The 21936-nt window shown below is 45.2% G+C and overlaps 1 protein-coding gene across 1 annotated transcript in view; it reads left to right on the top strand.

The window, feature by feature from the left end:
* kiaa0586 (KIAA0586 ortholog) overlaps nt 1–11065 on the top strand; it is a gene marked incomplete at its 5' end in the record, with an annotated part of 87621 nt that extends 76556 nt beyond the window's left edge. The window contains one exon of the mRNA XM_083634270.1: nt 10460–11065. Within this exon, the coding sequence (XP_083490396.1) occupies nt 10460–10581 (122 nt within the window). The 3' untranslated portion in view covers nt 10582–11065. The remainder of the gene's footprint in view (nt 1–10459) is intronic.
* Nucleotides 11066–21936: the final 10871 nt, after the last annotated feature.

Raw genomic sequence — 21936 nt, forward strand, 5'->3', positions numbered from 1 at the left:
TATCACCTGAATAATGCGTTGAAGGTTTTTCATGGAGTGGAGAATTGCTTTCTGAAATATATCTCTGATGTAGTCTACATGTAAATGTAATTAAAAGTCTGACTAAACACTGACTCGTGGCTGCAGCCTGCAGACTCTAGTGTGCAACACGTCTCCGCCCCCGCGCCCCCACACTCTTTTTTTTTTTCCAAATCATTTATTTCGCACAACACACAATACAAGTCATCATTTGGGTCATCAATGACATCCTAAAAAAGGTTTGTGTGAGTGCCAGGTCTCCCAAGAAGCTATTTAAAGCTTATAGTGGGAGCCTGCGCAGGAAGGTAGTCATCTTTATAGGACACAAATAGGCATAAATGGCAGCATATAACAGACATAACATGATACAATACACTACATAACATGATACAATACAGTTACATACAACATAACAATACATACAGTAAACAACATAGAGCACAACGTAAACAACAGAGAAATACACAGTACAATCAACAAACGAACAACAAACATTCCCAGATCAGTAGTGAGCTATAAGTATGAGTTGAGCAGTTTTACTTTCAGTTGCTCCTTGAATGTGGAGATAGATTGTGCCATTTTCAGGCTCTCATCAAGCTTATTCCAGATCTGCGGACCCCTAGTGGTGATGGTTAAGCTAGTGCATTTTAAACGTCTTCTCTTGCCAAAAATAAGATGTGTGTTTCTAGTGTTATGGGTATGAATGGGAGAGCTGACTGGAATAAGCTTAGATAGTTTAGGGTTTATATTGTAGACAACTTGGTACATCATGGAAGCATTTTGATGAAGGTTGAAATCAGCAAGCCTCAGGAGGTCATAGCGATGGAACAGGGGACGTGTAGGAGTGTTGAAGCCTGACCAGGATATGGCTCTTATAATTTTATTTTGTAGGCTTTCTAATTTTTTGAGGTGACTTGGGAAAGTATTGCACCATATGATATTGCAGTATATATATGTGGTTCAAACATGGTTTTATATAAGATGAGAAGAGCAGACAAGGGAAGAAAGTAACGTAATTTGAAAAATAAGCCGACATATTTAGACAGTTTAGACAATAAATGATCAATATGATATTTGAAGTTGAGTTTCTCATCTATGAGGATGCCTAATCTATCATCATGAGAATTTACCCTTGTCAACTCCTTTCCATCTATCTTGACACAGATGTGATCAACTGTATTTTTGTTGGAATGAAATATGATAAAGTTAGGCTTGCTGATGTTAAGGGACAGTTTGTTGCATTTGAACCAGGTATCCACTTTCAGCAGTTAAGCATTGAGTAGGTCTTGGAGCTCAAATGAGTTGTGGGACATAAATAGATTTGTATCATCAGCAAATATAACTTTGTATAGTAATTTAGATGAGTTAACAAAATCATTGATATACAGCAGGGGCACTCAATTAAAAGTCATAGAGGTCCAGTTAGAGAAAATGTCCTCAAGCAAAGGTCCGGAATTGTAACGTAGCTTGCGTTATGATTCAGTGCCATTGAACTTAGGCTACTTCAATGATTGCAGTAGCCTAATGGTACAATTTCTGTATGTAGACAACGACTGACTGTTAAATCAAAATAAACATCAACAATGTTTATTTAGTTTTCATATTTAACTGGATTAATTATAAATAACTAGCCTATTATAATAATAAATACATGTTATTTTCTCATTTCAAGTGAAAATAATGGCTGCATTTAAAAATAACATACAACAGAGTGCTTTATAAAAATGTGCATCTTAAAAGTGCTTTAATTTTAGAAAAAAAATCCCCTTTTCTTCCCTTTCCTCCACCTTTTCTAGAGAGAAGTGAGCTCCCTATCTGTCTGTCTGTCTGTCTGTCTATCTATCCATCTATCTATCTATCTGTCTATCTATCTATCTATCTATCTATCTGTCTGTCTGTCTGTCTGTCTGTCTCAGTGTCTGTCTCTGTCTGTCTGTCTGTATGTCTGTCTGTCTGTCTGTCTGTCTGTCTGTCTGTCTGTCTGTCTGTCTATCGATCGTTCGCAATGGAAACTTCACATGCCGTTGGGCAGTGAATGTGTGAGTGTGCCCTCAGTCTGGATTTGAGTGTGTTTGCTCGTGTGGCGCTTTCATAGACAGGTTAGGATCGCATCGCACTTCACATGAGACATACTGCCTGGTTTTGAACTGCCCGTGAGAACAATGAATGAATATGTAAGAGTCTGCCTACTCCGGATTAAAACTAAATCTTTGTTTTTGCGGTCTACTCGTTTCTTTTGAGCAAGCCATGTGAAATTACTTCTATCTCTCGCATTTCTCAGAGTCTCTCGCCTCTACTCCGTCTGTCCGTGTGTCACTGCTCTTGCCTGCAACACTGGAACAGGCAGAATCTGATCGGATATTTGATTGGCTGAGTAGCATCACATGTGATGATTTACAGCGCATCCATTGGTCTGTGAGCTTCCTGGCAGATAAACCAGTATACCGTAAAGGCTAGAAAACCATGTGCCGGTTAAAATAGAAACGCTCCGTGAAATGTAACAATTCTCAATGATTTGTAGGTTATAGGGCTCGGTCCGGATAGGACGGCGTCTGGGTCCGGATGCGGACCGGAGTCCGGACTTTGAGGATCGCTGATATACAGGATGAAAAGCAAAGGCCCCAAAATTGAACCTTGGGATACCCCATATTTCATGTCCAACTTTTTAGATTTATGATTATTTATATCAACATACTGTTGCCTATTATGTAGGTAGCTGCTGAACCATTTAAGAGCCAGTCCTCGGATACCATAGTGGTGCAGTTTCCCCAGTAATATATTAAAATCAATGGTGTCAAAGGCCTTTGAGATGTCCAGGAAAACACCCACTCCACAGTTCCCGTGATCAATGGCATCATTGATTTTTTTCTACGAGGTCTAAAATGGCCATACAAGTTGTATTTTTTTTTCTGAAGCCGTACTGAGAGCTGGTGAGTATATTGAGCTTATCTAGGTATTTACTAAGTCTGTTGTATACAACTCTCTCGTATATTTTAGAGAGGGCAGGTAGAACGGAGATTGGTCGGTAATTGGTGATGCTATTTTTATCACCTGATTTATAAATTGGAATTACTCTCGCAATTTTGGTCATTTTTGGAACCACACCCAGATGTAATGAGAGATTTATGCAGTGTGCGAGTGGTTTCACGACAAATTTGGCTATGGCAATCAAGATTTTACTACAGATTCCATCAGCACCAGCTGTCTGAGTGTTATTTAGATTCATGATGATGTCATGTAATTCATCACTATCAGTCGGTTTCATGAAGAAGGAGTTAGGATAGTCTCCTGTGAGATACTGCTTATAAGAGACACCCTGAGGATGGCTGATTTTATTTGCCAGATCTTCACCAATGGATGTAAAGTAGGTATTAAATTGATCAGAGAGTTCCTGTTGAGACAGGTTTGCAGGGTCGGGGAGTACCGATTGTTTTTTGTCCCTGTTCAGAACTTCATTCAGGACTGACCAAGTCCTCTTTGTGTCACCCTGAGATGGTCTTATCTGATCGGTGAAGTGGATACACTTGCTTTTTCTTATTACGTGAGTCAGTTTATTTCTGTATACATTATATTTATTTTTATTAACAATACTCGGTTGTTTTAAATACTGTTTGTAGAGTTTGTTTTTATGTTTTATGGAATTTAATATCCCTTTTGTGAGCCAAGGGTTCTGATCAGTTTTACTGCATGTGACAGTTTTCTCAGGGATAGTGTTGCGGATAGAATCAGATAATTCACCAATGAGGCTGTCATATGCAGTATCTGTATCATGAGCATTAAAAACACTATTCCATGTCTTGATTTTCAGGTTATCACACAACTGCCTCAATGTTTTGTTGTTTAATACTTTAGTAGTTGTTATACAGGGAGGAGGTGCTAGTTCATAAGCAAGATTTAGAAACAGCACAATGGGGAAGTGATCAGTAATGTCAGAACCACTCCAGATTCCAGCGTAGTATTTTGAATGTTAGTGAGAATATTGTCTATGATAGACTTGGGCGTGTGTGTTACTCTTGTATAGGTGTTTATCGTTGGAAAATATGAAAATTAATGCAGAGTATTAATGAAATAATTTTTAGTCGCATCTTCCTTGGAGATGTCTATGTTGAAATCACCAATTAGAATGCAGTTCTTATTTTTCTTATTTAAAGTATATAATGTTTCTTCTAGTTTGTCCCTAAACACAGCAAGGTTTGAGTCAGGGGGGCGATATATTATTCCAACTGTGACTTTTTTACCATTTTGAAGATTTAAGCCAATGAAGAGAGAGTCGGAGGGGTCAAGATCAATATTTTCACTGACGTTTGCCTGGAATCTGGAGTTTACATAGAGACACACTCCTCCGCCTAATTTCCCTAGTCTATTTTTATAGAAGAGATTGTAACCCTCTAGATTCAAAGTATCGATAAACGACCTGTCATTCAGCCAAGTTTCACAGCAACCTATGATATCAAATTTACAGTCAGCAATGGTAAGTAAGGAAACAAGGTCGTTGTAATGTTTGGATAGGCTTCTAATGTTAACATGCATCAAAGAAAAAGTGGTCCCAGTGTTTAACCGGTTAAGTTCCTCCGGGTCATATTGTCTACAGTTTGTGTTTCCACCAGCGAGGCAGCATTCTTGAACATAATCTCCATCCCCATTATTATGGCTAAAGAAACTCATAAGGTAGCTTTGCTAGATTTATGACGTCTGGGAACAATACACATTCAGACAAACATCAAAAGGCATAAACACTCATAACAACATCAGACAAAGACTTATACACAAACAAACAAACACAAGTACATAAACAGATACACCTTCCTGCTTTCTGTCCAGACATCTTCCGGATTCAGAGCCTGCCCCCCCACCTCCCACAAATAATGGCTGGGTTTCCCAAAAGCTTCTTAGCGCTAAGAAGCTAATTTAACCCTTCTTAACACATTCAGTGCCAAGGACGTCTGTGCACGTCCTAAAAAAAAGTAACGTTCAGTGCCAAGGACGTCTGTGGACGTCCTAAAATCATAATTCATATTATTCCATAATTCTGCTGTTTAAGGTCGTACCCAGCCAGTGAGCATGAATCCCTTCAAGGGATCACACGGCGCCACCTTAAACATCGTCACAGGAGCTGCTCCACCCACCTCAGATCCTTTACTTTGTACAGGAGACAGCGGAGAAAGCCGTGGAAACCGATGCATGCTTTCTGCCAGAGCCTATATATTGCTCCGTCTACAGCGAGAGTGGGCTCGGCTGCATCCGCGCTCACAACTGAGCTCTTATGCTTCTATCTATCTCCACACGATTTCCTAGAAAGGCAGCATCCGAAGCCGAACGGGCCAAGCCTTTTCGTTCAGTCGCGTTTGCCAGCGCGCATCATTTCCTTGATGCCCATCAAGGAAATGATGCGCGCAGCAAAGCTGGGATCTGTCCGGGGCAAAAACGAGTCGAGAAAGCAAACTCTGTGCGTGTGGGAGGAGCCCGCAGCTCAGAGGTGGAGAGGGGGGGGGGGGGGGGGAGAGGGGTGTGTGACACACACAGGCTGCACAGAAACCACACCACACGCCACCACATCAGAAAACACCAGCCAGAGTCAGTCAATGTGCTCGAAATTAGAGTGCAAAAGGTATTCATAAAAGGGGCTATATCTTGGAAAGAAAAAAAAAACGACAGAAAACCCATGAAAGTGCACTTTTTTGAGAGGCTGTAATTTCATAATGGAACTGTCTAGAAACAAAATTTCTTCTTTGAAGAAGCAGGAGTGTTCAATCTTTCATTAAAGTCCAGCCCCGTTAATATAGCCATAATAGAAAAAATTCTATAGCTGTTTTCAACTGAATGGAAGTGAATCTGGCACAGGCTCCAGACAATTTTACTGAAGCGCTGTGGCACTGAATGTGTTAAGGCCCCCTTAAGAAGCAACCGCGTTTCCCAATTGCTTCTTTACGAAGGCATGCGTTTCCCAAAAGCTTCTTAGCGCTAAGAAGCTTCTTTGACCCTTCTTAAGGCTCCCGTAAGAAGCCAACGAAGCCAACGCGTTTCCCGATTGCTTCTTAGCCTAAAATTATCTTCCGTTAAGAAGGCTGCGTTTCCCAAAAGCTTCTTAGCGCTAAGATGATCTTTCGTTAAGAAGGTTTTGTAAGAAGGGTCTGGGGCATTCTTAACACCTTCTTAATGACAAAACACTGACAGATCCAGCCGCGTCAGGCAAAAGGAGATACTTGTGTCCACTGTTCCTCTTGTGTTTTTCCCTTTTTCCTTTCTTTCATGCACCCTTTAGTGTTTAAAATTGGGGAACACTTGAAAATCTCCCCTGTATGTATGGTTACTTGTGTTTTAAATGTTTTACCGTAGTAGGCTATATTCCTCTAATCAGAATGGATTCCTTTTATAATAAGAATCTTGTGGATTTATATAGCACCTTTCACAGAACCCAAGGTCGCTTAAATTCTGTAGTGTTTCTCGCAATTTTGTTGTATGCTGTGTATATAAAGCAATTTGAACTGCAGTCCATGTCTGAAATAAATAATGTTTAATAGAATAAGTTCTTGTTTAACATGACCACGATTAGGTTATTCTACAACAGTGTTTCTCAACTACTGGGTCGTGGCCCACTGGTGGGCTCAGAGTGCCATCTAATGGGCCGCAGAGGACCTCTCACATCGAGATGGTGGACAGCTCCAGTTAAGATGCTTCTTAAGAGCCTTCTCTTTTTTTTCTTCTTCTCTTCTGTTAAGAAGGCGTTTGGGAAACACTTCTTTGGAGCCTTCTTAACTCCCTAAGAAGCTTCTTAACTCCTTAAGAAGCTTCTTAACTCTTAAGAAGCTTCTTTGTTGGGAAACTCAGCCAATATAGATGGTTAGCCCATGTTCTCATTGAATACAAACAAAAAAAAACAATTTGTACTTCTCCTTTATTTTTCTCTTAAAAGTTTACATCCATGCCCCAAAGTCTCCCACTCGGGCTCAAGCACACGCGTGCATGCGTAACATAGGCACAGTGAGAAAACAGCCTACAGCTGAGGAGTTAAGGCAGTACATATAAATTAAATAATGTTCTATATCCCCGGACAGCCAGGCGGCTCAGTTCCAGTATGCATTTATCATGTGTCATACTTAAGAAAACTTTATTTAGGAACCCCCCAACCATCCATGTATTTTAAATCAAAGTGGGCTGATTATATAGGCTATTTCAGGGCAGTCAAGCAAATCAATTCATTCATAGTAGCCTAGGCTTAAGACTATCACGTCTTTGCGGTCATCAGATCACTTACTGCGGGTCTAGAGACCCCCTCTGTCCAGGAGTGCTTGAGCTTCCTCGGCTTTGGTATAGTATTTCTCTCCACCATGGGAGAAGACGAGGGTAGCAGGGAAGGCCATGCGAAATCGGATGCTCTTCCTGATTAACTGGTCGCAGACCCCGTTGAAAGCTCTTCTTTGCTTGACAACCCCAGAGAGACTCTAGTCTCTGACACCATGTTTAGACACAACGATCCCTCTTGTCTGGAAGGGTAACTCCGGAAAAACCCGGACCTGATTTAACAGGCATAGTCCAGACTCCATGCAAAACACAGAATGATTGGTATATTAAAGCTATTTATTAGGAGCATCAAGCTTTCGACGAGCACCATCGACGAGCGTATCGGCATGTTCTGCTGCTTGGGACTTTCATCCTCCCTAACGTTTGAGAAAGGGACTGTGGAGTGAAGCGACACAGTTCCAAAAGGGGCTAACTCTAGCGGAGTCCCAGAAAAGAAATCTCACTACTATAACAAGGCGGCCGGTGGCAGTTCTGCATGGCAAACTGTGTCCGCGAGCAGCAAGGCACACTAGAAATGTGTGCGTTAATTTCTAATATAATCTCATAATAAGAATGCAAAGTGTGAGTGTGTGAGCAGAAATTGTGTTCGGCCGCCATTTTACATGCGATCACGCATTTTACATGCGATCACACTGACTCTTTCAGGAAGTGTAAAGAGCACCCCTGCGGGTGACGTAACGGAGACAGATTTTTTGAATTAGGTAATTAGGGTCGACTAAATGGGCAAAAATGGCTAATTAGTGGCCAAAATGCCTCAACACAGGTTCAGCACCATGGAGAGCTCCTGTGTGGAGGAGTACACCTGAGCGGAGTTTTAATCAGCCAGGGAAATGGACTATTAAAACCCTCTGGGGAGAGAGAGGAGGGGCTGCATTCTAATTCTGTGAGCGAGGCTTGACTAAATGGTCAGTCACACAGGGACGGGCCATTTCCACTGGTGTTTAGAGCTGGAAGTTAGTATAATAGGCCAAATTTAAGGTTTTTTGAATCCGGACCCTATTTCCTATTAAAGCAGCTACGAGCAAGATTTTCGATTGTTATTAAACAGTATAATTACAATATTGATGCATCACATTACCTATAATTACCTTACCTATAATAGTAGCTGAGACCAAAGCCGTGTGAATCGGAGATTGCTCCCTTAGATGATTATTAAGTCTGTGTCTGTCTAAACTCGCGTCAACAGGGGGCTCTCTCTCTCTCTCTCCTTACCGCCGGACCGGATAAACCCGGAAGTGAAACCCGGAAGTGAAACACAGCTGCCTGCCTACCCCGTTCGCGCTGCCTAGCAACATACCATAAACAATCAGAATGCCATGCATACTCTCGCGAACATCTCTCGTTATATTCTAACAGGTTTTTTGGAAGTTATTTTGTGGTTATGGCCGAAGTGGCTGCTGCAAACCGTTTCATTTCACTTCCTGATCTTCCCTGGCCACAGACAGACTAACACTGGCCGATTCACTCGGGGTTCAAGCGAGACTACTCTGCGTTGGTCTCGTCTACTATTAGAGGTAAGATGTGATGCATAGATATTAAATTTAGACTGTTTAACACGTTCACTGCCATTGATGAGATATCTCGGCTTACAAAATCCAACGGTTGACTGCCAATGACGAGATATCTCGGCTTTAAAAAAAAAAAAAAAAATTTGACGGTGGGACGTGGATCAACGCCCCCCACGTCTCCTATAAAAATATTGGAGCCACCGAACGTGTACAACCCATTCCACCGACCCACTAAGTGGCGACAGTGCTCTCCATTCTAGAAAAAGCCGAGCCAAAACTGCAGGGGAACGCGCGATGAAACCATTCTCATACAGTAAAATGGATTGGCGAAAACGCTTTCGCTTTCGCGCTGATTGCTGGCGGTGGGGGATTGCAAATTTGCATAATAGATTATGGGTGCAACACACTTTGAAACACGCAGCATAAATAAGACCAGAATCGCAAAAGAAACCCCGTTTCTTGGGGTTTCTCAACCGAAACCCCAAGAAACGAGCGAGCCCATCCAGACTTGCCCAGCGGCCGCCAGCAGACAGGAGCAGCAGCAGCAGCAACTCGCTTGTGACACGCCCGCTGCAGCCAAGAAGAACACACACGGAGGGAGGAGTTTGAAGTAGAGGGGTGTTTCCTGCTGTTATGGAGGAAATTACTGTTCAAAACTATTGTTTAGATGTCTGACGTCTTACTGATGCCAAAAATGAATGGTTAAAGTGACTGTTCTATCGAATTTCACAAAAAGCTATTTATCTCAGCTTAAATTTTCAGACGCTGAAACCATGCTGTATTCAAGTGCTAATGCCTACATAACTACTAACTCTACAAACTAACTCTTTTAGACTCTTTTAGTTCTTTTGAGATATTTTGTGTTCACAAAATCTTAGCAGAAAAGAATCCTCGGGTCTTGAAAGATAAGCCAGAATCCTCAAAAAAACCCTCTGGCAGAAGCTACCTACAGTAAAAAAAAAATGGCTGGCAGTGAATGTGTTAATAACAATCGAAAATCTTGCTCGTAGCTGCTTTAATAATTTTCACACAAATTTTATTGAGATATCACTGAAATACATCCTATTAATCCATTGTTGAGTGCAGTGTTTCCGTTAGTCCAGTGAAATTATCTCCCTTTAAAAACAAATTGAATTGTAATAGGCTGAAATTAAATGTCCACACCTCCTTCTTTTAAATAGCCAAGCTACAGAAAGTGGATATTTTTATGATGTGTATGTTTTCTCCGGGTGCTCCGGTTTCCTCCCACCATCAAGAAAGACATGTATGTTAGGGTTAATACTCCTGTCAGTGCCCCTGACCAAGGTACTGGCAAAAGAACTGGAGTTGGTCCCCGGGCGCTGCACAGTGGCTGCCCACTGCTCCTAGTTCTAGGAAGGTTCCTAGTAGAGGATGGGTCAAATGCAGAGGATGAATTTCCCCAAGGGGATAAATAAAGGATAACTTAACTTAACTTAACTATATCGCCTACCTTCTGCAATGAACGAAACAAATGTTACATTTACAATTAGGATGCACATGCTCTGATTGAATGTGCACTGGATGAGTGTGTGTGTGTGCGTGTGTGTGTGTTTGTGCTGTCTGACCAATGTCTGTACTGAGCACTGAAGTGTGTTTGTTTTGTGTTCCAGCAGGGCAGCAGAAGGAGGCGCAGGGAGGAGGCAGGAAGATGGAGGTCCGGCTGCCCTCTATTGGCCAGGAGGAGGGTGAGGAGTCAGCAGACGCAGACGCCTCTGCTAACCAAGGCTTCTAGAGGTGTGGACTGTGGAGCCAATGAGGGGGAGGAGTCGGCAGACACAGACGCCTCTGCTAACCAAGGCTTCTAGAGGTGTGGACTGTGGAGCCTCTGAGGGGGAGGGGTCAGCAGACACAAGGTTCATTTGAGATGAGCAAGTTATGCGCAGATTCGACTTGCTTGGCCCGTTGCATGATGGTTAGAAAAGTTGTCCGACTGTCCGAGAGCGAGGCGGGCGCAGATTTGGAACGAGGCGCTGCAGTTGCTCTCCACAGACTGCACCTGACTGCACAACGCAGAGGATGACGGGAAGCACATCGAGCCGAGTACTCATTGGTTCAATCACAAACCCACAGTGAAATGTAGAAACTTTATTTTTATATCTATTCCAAGCTGTCACTCCATATTTTACATAAATACCACCTGTAATGCTTACATTAAAATAAAAATACGTAATCTGAAGGGCTGGGTCGTTTGAGCAGTGAGTGTGGGTGGCGCTAATGCACATTTTAAGTTGTTTACTAACTACTGTTAAACGAAACTGTAGAAGAAGAAAAGGAGCAGTGAGTGTGCAGTCGGGGATGTTCGTCTTGTTGATGCCACACCTGACTGCACTCGGCTGCTCTCGTCTGCTTTCCAGGCGAGGCAGCAGTCAACTCAAACCAGCCTACAGACTCCTCTGCTATCCAAGGCTTCTAGAGGGGCGGAGCCTCTGAGGGGGAAGAGTCAGCAGATATAGACTCCTCTGCTAACCAAGGCTTCTAGAGCGGCGGAACCTCTGTTCGTCTGTGAAGAGAATGGCCATCTTTTGAGGCTAAGCTAGAGACAGGTTTTATTTCACAAGTTTCCTGTTTTTTACTCCGCCCCTCTATGTTGGCGGACAGCCTCCAATAATCTAGTACCTCCCCATATCAGCCAATCCTGGGAGACTATAATAGACAAAGTCAATTCGGGATTCCTACTTTGTTCTGTTACCAGATGCAGTTCTAAACAAGTCTATTGAAGCCTTAACTGCCTAAAATTTTTTTTTTTTTTCCTTTTGGCTCCTCGTGAGGTCTGTGACATCACTCTAGTCTGAGGTGAAAAAAGGAAGTGCAGAGAAATGGTCATGTGACCACTGGTCATGTAATCTCAACCTTAGTGTTGTCAGGAGAACTTCTAATACTGTTCCACAGGTTAATATTGTACTGAATCAACTCTTTTAATAAACTCTTTACACTCCGCTGTTCAGTCTCTTCTGATGTCAATAGTATTACCGTTAATAATAATATTAGTATTTAATATTACTGTCTGTTCAGAGTATCTAGTATGTCTAGGGGTACGGTGGCGCAGTCGGTAGCGCTGTCGCCTGGGACGCTGTGGGCGCTGGAGTTGTGACCCCCCCGTATCTTCAGTGCCTACTGCCCAGGTGGGCTATCTCGTCGAAAGGGCCCTTCTGTGTGGAGTTTGCATGTTCTCCCTGTACCCCCCAGGGGGTTCCTCCGTACATAACCCCCCACTAAAAACATGCAGAAGATCATCATCGACCAGTGACGACAACATCTGAAGTTGGTCCCCGGGCGCTGGAAAGAAAAAGCGACCACTGCTCCTGGCCTGCCCCCTGGAGGAAAGGACAAGCCTGGATGGGTCAAATGCAGAGGACATATTTCACCGGCCACCGTCAGCATGAGTGTGTGTTGTGGCCGCATGCATGTGTTGTAGTGTTCGTGTGACAATAAAGACGGGCTTCCGTCTGAAATCGTGTTTTATCGTCGTATCTGTTGTTGTAAGTATATTAGTATTAGTGCATTATAAGTATTCGTCCTACACTGTATAAATACTGTATATGGGCGAAGCACCGTGATGTCATCCAGTGGTTTGTGGACTCCCGTTTTGAAGCCCTGAGTTTGACATTTTGACCGTCGCCTTCCCCCATACCTAGAGCCAGAAGTGACCATATTTGGACGAGAGTGTGGAGCTGGGGAGGAGCTGATGCCTAAAGGTGCTCTTATACTCGAGCAAAGCTCCGTGGGGGTGGGGCCCCGCGAGTCTCCGTGCAGACCTCGCGCTGGGGGTGATGCCATTATACTCAGAAAGTGATCAGCATGTATTGTACAATGGTGAGAACAGCCTGTGAAAAGTCGCAATGAAACGCTATTTTTATGTGCAGTACTGAGTGCGCTTTCACTCTCAAACGACCGCTTTTTACTTCTCAGCCCTGATAGCCTACTACTCTGTGCTGCTTTTAATCTCTCTCAATAATGCTCTCAACACAACACATTTACTTGGTGAAATGACTAAAAACGAACAGTTGCAAATCAAAGTTTATAGCCTACCACATGGGTCAAGAAATGTGGCGAAAACACAGCTCAGTGTTCAGGGCTCAGTGGCTTGAAAGCGGCCATGTTTGGAGAGAAGCCGTGCGCTGCTCGCGCTGTGAGAAAAAAAATCAGGCACAACGCGAGCGCCCGACGGAGCTAGCGAATAACCACGCCCAACAAATTTACGTCATTTGACGCGCCCGGCCCTCGCTCCACCCCCGCGCCCTTCACGGCAGGGTGAGCATAATTCAGCCTTAACGCTCCAAACACACTGATGCTCGTGTTTTGAAGTCCACCCGGTTTTAAATGGCCGGATGCGCACCGAGAGCGTTCTGGCGCGCGTCAAACTGCCTTGACGCACGTACTCCGAACCTGTTTCGATTTTGGAGCATCAAATGAGGACCCAGCAGCGACCAGAACACTCTCAGCTCTACCACCTCTCTCTCTCTCTCTGCTCGGCCACTTTCATTCCCGTGTCGGTCTCTCTGGTCCACAAACAAATCTCACGGCAGTTTAGATATAGCAGCAAGCATGTAAAATATAACGCTATACTATAGCAAGACTGTCTGAACAAAGTGCGAATGCTCTTCTAAACACATCGGCTACCAAAATATATTTCCCTGCATGTCATGATTAGTTAGATCGGCAAAAGTTTGGACAGAGTGGATTGCTTCATTTTCTCATCCTCCCTGCAGTGCTGCTTTTTCCCCTCCACTCTGCATGACAGATAGGTAGGACAATTACAGCCTCGAAACTACAATATAACAACTTTTTATTCATCAGTTATTGTGCCTGCCTACATATAAATTAGTGACCTTTCCCCCTAAATACTACTGGTTCTGTGCTATTGGTATCTGATCCCTGCAGTCCACTATAGGAGCAGAAATTGATGCTTTGTATGTGTTTGGGGCATTAGACAGCTAGCAACTAGCCCTGTCACTCAAAGCAGTGTTCCACACAGGATTCAAACCCCAACCTCCCACATTCAAACTCACTGCTCTAACAAGTGAGCTAATCCAATCACTGAAAATATATTGAGCACCTTGCACATATAAACCTCATACACAATGTCAGCCGCTTTGTGCACACGTGTACCATGGGCTAAACGATGAGACAGGTATATATTATATATCATGTATGATAATTGTAGCGAAGCTTGTGGGCTTGCCTCGTGAAGTGTGCTGGATCGTAGATGAGGGCTCACGGGCCGTGGTCGATCAGAACCACAGAGATGTCGGTCCTCGGACGCGGTTGAAGGAATACCACTCGTGACCTGGCTGGTTGTAAGGCAGTCGGTCACCAGGGCCTGGCTGGTTGTAGGACAGCCAGGATTCAGCTCGGGTTCGGATTTGGTCGTGGCAAGGGTAGACATGAAGTAGAATAGAGAGTAAGAATACCGGATACAGCGTCACAGAGCACCTTGTATATATATGTTATGTCTGACATCGCCGATGACCTCACAGGTGAACTCTATGCTATGACATCATCGGTGACCCCGTAAAGTCCCGTCTGCCATCACAGTCAGCCTAGACCGCCTGACGTCGCCGATGACCTCACAGGTGAACTCTGACGTCATCATTGATGATGTCATCGTCATTACGTCGTTGCCGCGCCGGTTCGTGGGCATCGACTGCCCCAAGAACAGGCCTGACGGTGGGCCATTATGGACCCTTTTCTACAGCCGCTCCCAGATTCCTGTGGGGAATCTGTATTCTTCCAGAAATGGCCGGAATGGCCCTCCAGTCCCACCTGCGATAGGCAGGGCTTGGTTGATTATTCTGGCAGTGAGGGGGGCTGTGGTCCGCTTGGCCACCGGCCGGGTGTAGGTACGGGTCTACACGTTGTTGTCCAGTCCCGTACATCACAAGAGCCAAGATTTGGTGACTGTCCTCGTTGGCCAGGATGTGTGTGGGAGCTGGGGGTCTACCCAGCAACTGCTGTAGTGAGCTGTAGTGGCCTCTGGGGGCTTGAGTTTCCAGTTGAGGAAACTCAGCGGCGTGAGGTCAGCGCGGGAGCCGCTCAGGAGCCGGGGGTCTACCCAGCTACTGCGGTAGTGAGGAGCCTCTGGTTCTGGTGGCTTGAGTTTCCAGTTGAGGAACCTCGGCGGCGTGAGGTCAGCGCGGGAGCCGCTCAGGAGCTGGGGGTCTACCCAGCTACTGCGGTAGTGAGGAGCCTCTGGTTCTGGTGGCTTGAGTTTCCAGTTGAGGAACCTCAGCGGCGTAGGGTCGGTGAGGAAGCAGTTTGTCTGCCCTCGTTGGAGGGAGGCCTCTGCCCCTAGTGCCTCGTTGGCCGCCCCGTGGAGCGCCGGTGTGGCATCCTCACTGAGGGCACCGAAGGTCGTACACTCCTCCGGCATGGGGGGAGCCGACCTGAGGCCACCGTAACTTGGCTTCAACTCCTCGCTCTTATCCGCGGTCGTGTGGAGTCGGGGTGTCTCTGGCCAGCGATCTGGGCTGAGAAGAGGGAAGGGGGATCCGCAACCCCGACTGCTGGTGGTGAGTGCGGGAAGGGGCCTTCCCCGCGCAATGTCGACCACAACAGCTACCTGTGATTGCGGTGGCTCGTCCTCCCACTCTTCCCAGGCCTGCAGCAGTGTCTCAGGTAGGACTGGATCATCCCAGCCTGGTTCCCATTTCCATAGGTGCTGTATGAGCAGGACAAGATGGATCCTCCCGAACTGATGGAGGGGCAAATTCCTCGGGCGGGATTCCTGCTGCAGGGCGGTGATGGGGTAAGGTTGCTCGCCTAGACCAAGGTTCGGTTCCGTAAAGGCTCTCTTGGTGCAATAGGTCTGCTCTGGGCAAATTGCCGGCGAGACGATGAGGGAGACGGCCGCCCCGTGAAGCATCTGGGGCTCCTGCCTCGCCGTCCGCAAAGGCATGTCCACTTGCTCCACTTGCTCGGACTTGTTGGCCTCCCTAGAGGCCTTGGCTGGAGTTGTCTCCATGAGCCCGGGCAGGGCCAGGAGGTGAATTCTGGGAATAGGTAGTTGAGATGGCTGGTCCCGCCCTCTGGGGGGGGTCCCAGCGGTCGTGTCCGGCTATCTTGTGGGAATGATTGATGCCGGCCGGCTGACTGTGCCCCAGGCTGTTGGTCTCAGCGTTCGCCATGCCTCCCTGAGTCTGGTGTATCCCGGTGGCGGGCTCGGCCGCCCCGTTGCACTCTATTGCATGCTCAGGGTCGGCGACCTCTGTCCTAGGTGGGAGTGTTGGTGGCATTGGCACTGGAACAGTGGGTTCCGAAGTTTGGGTCGTTGGCTCTGGAGCCACCGTGCTGACCTGACCCTGGTCGTGGGGGGTGCGAGGCACGGGTGAAATGTTGAGCCGGGGTGCGGCCACCGGTGAGGTGGGTGGCGCCCTTTGTTCCTGCTCAGCCTTCAACCTAGCATAGCCCTGCGTCATTACGGCTTCCATCCTTAGGATCTCTTCATGAGATGTTGCTTGCTGTGCCTTCCTCCTAGCGCTAGTGTGGCCAAAGGCCGGTAGGGCTCTGGCCTTGATCCATAGGAGCTCCATACAGTTCTCTGCAGCTTCATCTGCCTTAAACTCGGCCCTTATCTGGTCTAAATCTGCCTCAATTTGTGCTACCTGAGCACGGAGTCGGTGGTGGCTGCGGATGAGCTCCTGCCCCGATCGGATCGTCTGGTGGGAGTGTAGGGGGTCTGGCCCCTGAGTACTACTCCTGCTGTATCCAGATTCGATCTGGTGGGGAAAGGATTGCTCCTCTGGTCGGCGAGGTGCCGTGACCAGAGCGAGCTCACCTGACTCCTGCTCCATCTCTGAGCGTCGCAAGTCCTCTGATCCGGCTCGAAGGACCAATTTGTAGCGAAGCTTGTGGGCTTGCCTCGTGAAGTGTGCTGGATCGTAGATGAGGGCTCACGGGCCGTGGTCGATCAGAACCACAGAGATGTCGGTCCTCGGACGCGGTTGAAGGAATACCACTCGTGACCTGGCTGGTTGTAAGGCAGTCGGTCACCAGGGCCTGGCTGGTTGTAGGACAGCCAGGATTCAGCTCGGGTTCGGATTTGGTCGTGGCAAGGGTAGACATTATGAAGTAGAATAGAGAGTAAGAATACCGGATACAGCGTCACAGAGCACTATATATGTTATGTCTGACATCGGCGATGACCTCACAGGTGAACTCTATGCTATGACATCATCGGTGACCCCGTAAAGTCCCGTCTGCCATCAGTCAGCCTAGACCGCCTGACGTCGCCGATGACCTCACAGGTGAACTCTGACGTCATGATGATGTCATCGTCATTACGTCGTTGGCGCGCCGGTTCGTGGGCATCGACTGCCCCAAGAACAGGCCTGACGGTGGGCCATTATGGACCCTTTTCTACAATAATGTAACAGTCAGACTATGTTGACTGTGCATCTGTTACAATAACCACCTCGCTCCGCACTTCGTCCAGGTCACCAGGTGCTGTTGCTTCTGATTCAACTGTTTTTTGATCCCACATACCAAATTATGTAAAATTCCCATGTCTCTTGTACCATGAAGTAAAATGGTTCGAAACCTTTTGACAAATAATCTGATGTTGGTGAAAATTGTGTAATTACTAATACTACTAATTCAACTCAAAGCAGACCTCCAAGTCATCAACATCAGCGATTCCTCCTTCTCTGTCCCTTTGCTATTCATAGTATTCACATGACGTCACAAGCATTTTCATACCACTATGGCGCTACAATACACACAGCTCATTGGCTGGTTGTGTCACTTAATTGTAATCACCTGTTAATTGATTACAATCACCTGCTATTTTCCTACCAAGATGGCCGTGTGGTGATTTAACAGAATATTATCAATAGGTCAGCCCATTTTGCACATAATAAACAACTTAACTGCAACGTTACTAACATTTTAGCTGCATCATGACATTGAATGAAACAATATATAGGCAGAAACTGCAGGCCTCAGGACGGAAGTCCACAAACCAATGGGTGACGCCACAGAGGCTATGTCATGATATTTCTACAGGCTATGCCTCCAGACCTGCCGACATGCACCGCACACACACACACACACACTGTCTGTCCCATCAGTCTCTGAGGAATGTGTAACTTGTGCAAGTCAAAAGCAGCAGAAGAGCAGAAAAGAACAGAATAGAATGGAATAGAGCAGCAACGACTTCCATGTCGTCGTCCTCATTTTTTACAACATGCTGTTGTACGGAATAAGACTTTAAACATTTAGCCTAATCGTTTTTCAATGTTTTTAAAAGCCAACCACACAGACACACACATGCACAGACACACAGTTAATTCTACCCTTTCATATCTGCCCTTCCTAATATCTTAATAACTTGGACCTACTGTATAATTTTTCCAGTCGTAATGTGTTTTCCAGTGAGCTCATTAGATGACGTCTGTGTCTCTGGATACACATGTGAGACAACATACACGGCACGCACGCAAACACAACCACGCGCACACACACAAACGCGCGCGCACACAAACATGCACAACCTCAGTCCAGACTCTGGCGGTCAGAAACAGTTTATCATGAGAGGCTGAGGCCAACAGAGAGGAGATGAGATATATGGCTGTTCAACACACACAGACACACAAATGCGTGCAAACACAATCACGTGCGCGTGCACGCACACACACACACACACACACAAACACACACAAGAGAGAGGCTGAGACCAACTAAGAGGAGATATATGGCTGTTCCACCCACACACACGCGCGCACACACACACACACACACACACACACAGGAAAGCCCCCTCCTTAAATGCAGCGTCAGCCAAAAGAGTTGATACATCTTTTTCCTCTGAGACTTAGAACAGATTCATAAAATGTTTTTTTAGCTTGTTCTCAATTTATTTTATTCAGCAATTTAAACTGATTTCATCCAGTTGCCAAAATGTGTTGAAGTTGTGTTGATTCATTCAGTTTAATTAGACTGATGCTTTATTGAATGTTAAATTGCATCAGGCGTTTAATAAACATTAGAGTTAATCTGGTTGAAGTTAGTTGTGTTGATTTGGCAAGGCAACGTTTATTTGTATAGCACATTTAAAACAACCCCTGACCAAAGTGCTTAACATGTAAGCAAATATAAAATTTAAGAAACAGTAAACACAGAAATAAACAATAAGATGTAGTGAAAGTGACAGCTCAGCTCAAGTTGAAAGCCACAGAGTAAAGATGAGTCTAGTAGTAGAGACTTAAAGGACTCAGCAGTTCATATGTGGACATAAGCTGTTCCACAGATTAGGGGCAGCCACCACGAATGCTTGGTCGCCTCTATTTTTCCGCCTCAATCTCGGCACATCTAAGGTTGCTTTCACATTGAAGACAATTGCGTTCGTTCCGTGTCCGAGTATGATTGCCCCCTCCCCTCTCCCCCGCTGGTCAGCTTTCACATTACAAAATGTCTTCCGTGCTCGGGAACGGAACATTTGCAGAGTACACTTGCATCATCAACTACGGCTGGAGTGTATCCTCGCCCGTGTGTTGTCTACGTGGTTCGGTACGGTTGACGTTCACATTCGCAAGTGTTCCGTCCCCCACCTTTTCAAGTGGACCCTGTCATGGCATGGCATGGAACGCAACGTTCACACTCATGAAATGAACTGCACCTGGGGTCAATTTTGGGGATAAGTGTGCTGGGTTCCACTCCCGGGTCCCCAATGTGAAAGCACCCTACTGTAAGAGCATCTGGTTAGAGTATGGATATGTATGAGATCTGCGAGATAGGAAGGTGCCAGCCCATTTAAAACCTTAAAAACAATTAACAAAATCTTAAAGTTGATCCTACAGCGGACCGGAAGCCATTGAAGGGTGGCCAACACAGGCTAATGTGGTCACGCTTTCATTTCTCTTGTGTACTGCCCACGAGTTGCGTCACCCAAATAAGGAGGTCCATGATTGGTCAATTCATATGCCTGTTATGCATTTTGTTTTGGTCTTAGGGCGGTCCTTAACCACTTTTCAAGAGCTGTGCCCCAGACGTAGATATCTATCTTGGCTGGCTACTGCGAGACTAATAAAACGGTGGCCAGTAAGTAGGGGCATTGTGGTGGATAGGCATATAGGTTTGCCTTTGATGCTGATGACTGGGGGTTCGATCCCAAGCGTTTTCAACCATAAGCCACATTTATCACGTTTTTCTTATTTAACCATTCCCAAACATTTCTCTAACCTTAACCAAGTTGTTTTAGTTGCCTAACCAGAACCATAACAGAAGTTGTTGGCTATGGTCTTGTGAAAAAGTGTGTTAAAAAGTGACACCAAGAGGTCATAACCAAACATCAGTATTTGAGGATATGTTGGCAGGTTTGAGCTGTGGAGTTCAAACTGACGTGAAGTTCCACACAAAGCCAGCAGCAGCATTAAAGTTTCAGTTGGCTGGTTAAGAATTGATAGAGGAGCAGAAATAGACTGATAAGAGTCTATTGTTGTTCAGACTCAGAGGTGCTGACTGGAGGCCATGTGAGGAACGTTAGAGCGAAGCAGTCAGGTTGAGATGATTTCAGATTTGTGCAGTAGTGGATGAAGTACCTGAAAGCCACACTTGAGTACAGATATCTGAGAACAGAAAATGACTTTGGTATTAGTCAAAGTAAAAGTCTTAAAGTATCTACTGTACTGTACTGAAGTATCAAAATTAATTTTCTGATATTAAATGTACTTAAGTATTGAAAGTAAACAAGTAAATGCTGAGTAAGTAGCCTACAAGTAAAAGCTGTTCATAAAAAAGCAAGCAAAATACATGCCTGGGCTTGAGTGTAAATCATCCTCTTCTTGAGTTTTATGTTTGGCAAACAACTTTATCTTGCATTACCGTCACCAACTGGAATGGAGTGTGGATCATGATTAATGTCACTCTCCTGTTCTCCTGATTTTACTTAACTAAGATGTAACTAAGATGTTTAGGGGAAATGTAGTGTAGTAAAACTATGCATTTTATTTAGGAAATGTAGTGTAGTAAAAGTGAAAGTTGACAGAAATAGAAATACTCAGGTTTATTTTTATTTTTTTCTGTGTATGTTGGTGTACACATGCATGTATATGCATACACATTTCCTTATGTGTGTGCATGTACAGTATATGTACTGTATGTATGCACGTATATATATATATATTTTTTCTTTTCCCATTGCTTGTCTATTTTTGTGTTTTTCAGGCTGTGGAGTTTAAACAATACTAAGGCAGGCTGTGGAGTTTAAACAATACTAAGGCAGGCTGTGGAGTTTAAACTATACTCAGGTAGGCTGTGGAGTTTAAACTATACTCAGGTAGGCTGTGGAGTTTAAACTATACTCAGTTGGTACTAAAGGGGCCCAAAGTGCAGAGAAAACATCACACCAGCAGCAGCAGGATGGAGCTATGCTTTCATGTTGTTTATGCCAAATCCTGACCTCTACAGTGTATTCATATGTTGTCTTCTGAGCAGAGGACAGAAATAGACAGATGGAGGCTGAAGACAATAAAGTGTTTCAGTGTGAATCCTCAGAGTCCAACAAAGAGCTTACTGTGTGTGTGTGTGTGTGTGTGTGTGTGTGTGTGTGTGTGTGTGTGTGTGTGTGTGTGTGTGTGTGTGTGTGTGTGTGTGTGTGTTCTTAACTCATTGAGTGCCAATGACGACTTTAGTCGTCAATTGCTTTAGTAACGTTGAGTGCCAAAGACGACTAAAGTCGTCAATTGCGTTTTTTGACGGTGGGACGTGCATCAAAGCCAGATCCATCTCCTGTGAAAGTATGGTGGCTGTTGAATGTGTAAAAGCTATTTTAGGGACCCATTAGGTGGCGACAGTGCTCTCCAGATTAGAGAAAGGCCAGGAGAAAAGAGGAGAAGTCATGAGGAAACGGAAATCGCATCGATCGATATGCATGAAGCATAACGTTAGCTGTGCCTGTGAACAGCAGTCAATCTGCTGCCACAGCCCCTCCGTCTCCGCTGCAATAGCCCCTCCATATGATTTAGTTGGCGACACCAGCGTCTTTCTGAAAAGTTACATTATTCTCAGCTGGGAGCTGGCGACACGATGTGAAAAAGCGGGGGGATGCAGCGCACTTTTCAGTGCAGAGTCAGAGCAAAAGCAGAGCGAGAGC

This window comes from Poromitra crassiceps (genome assembly GCF_964638095.1).
Source record: "Poromitra crassiceps genome assembly, chromosome: 3".
Lineage (NCBI taxonomy): Eukaryota > Metazoa > Chordata > Actinopteri > Beryciformes > Melamphaidae > Poromitra > Poromitra crassiceps.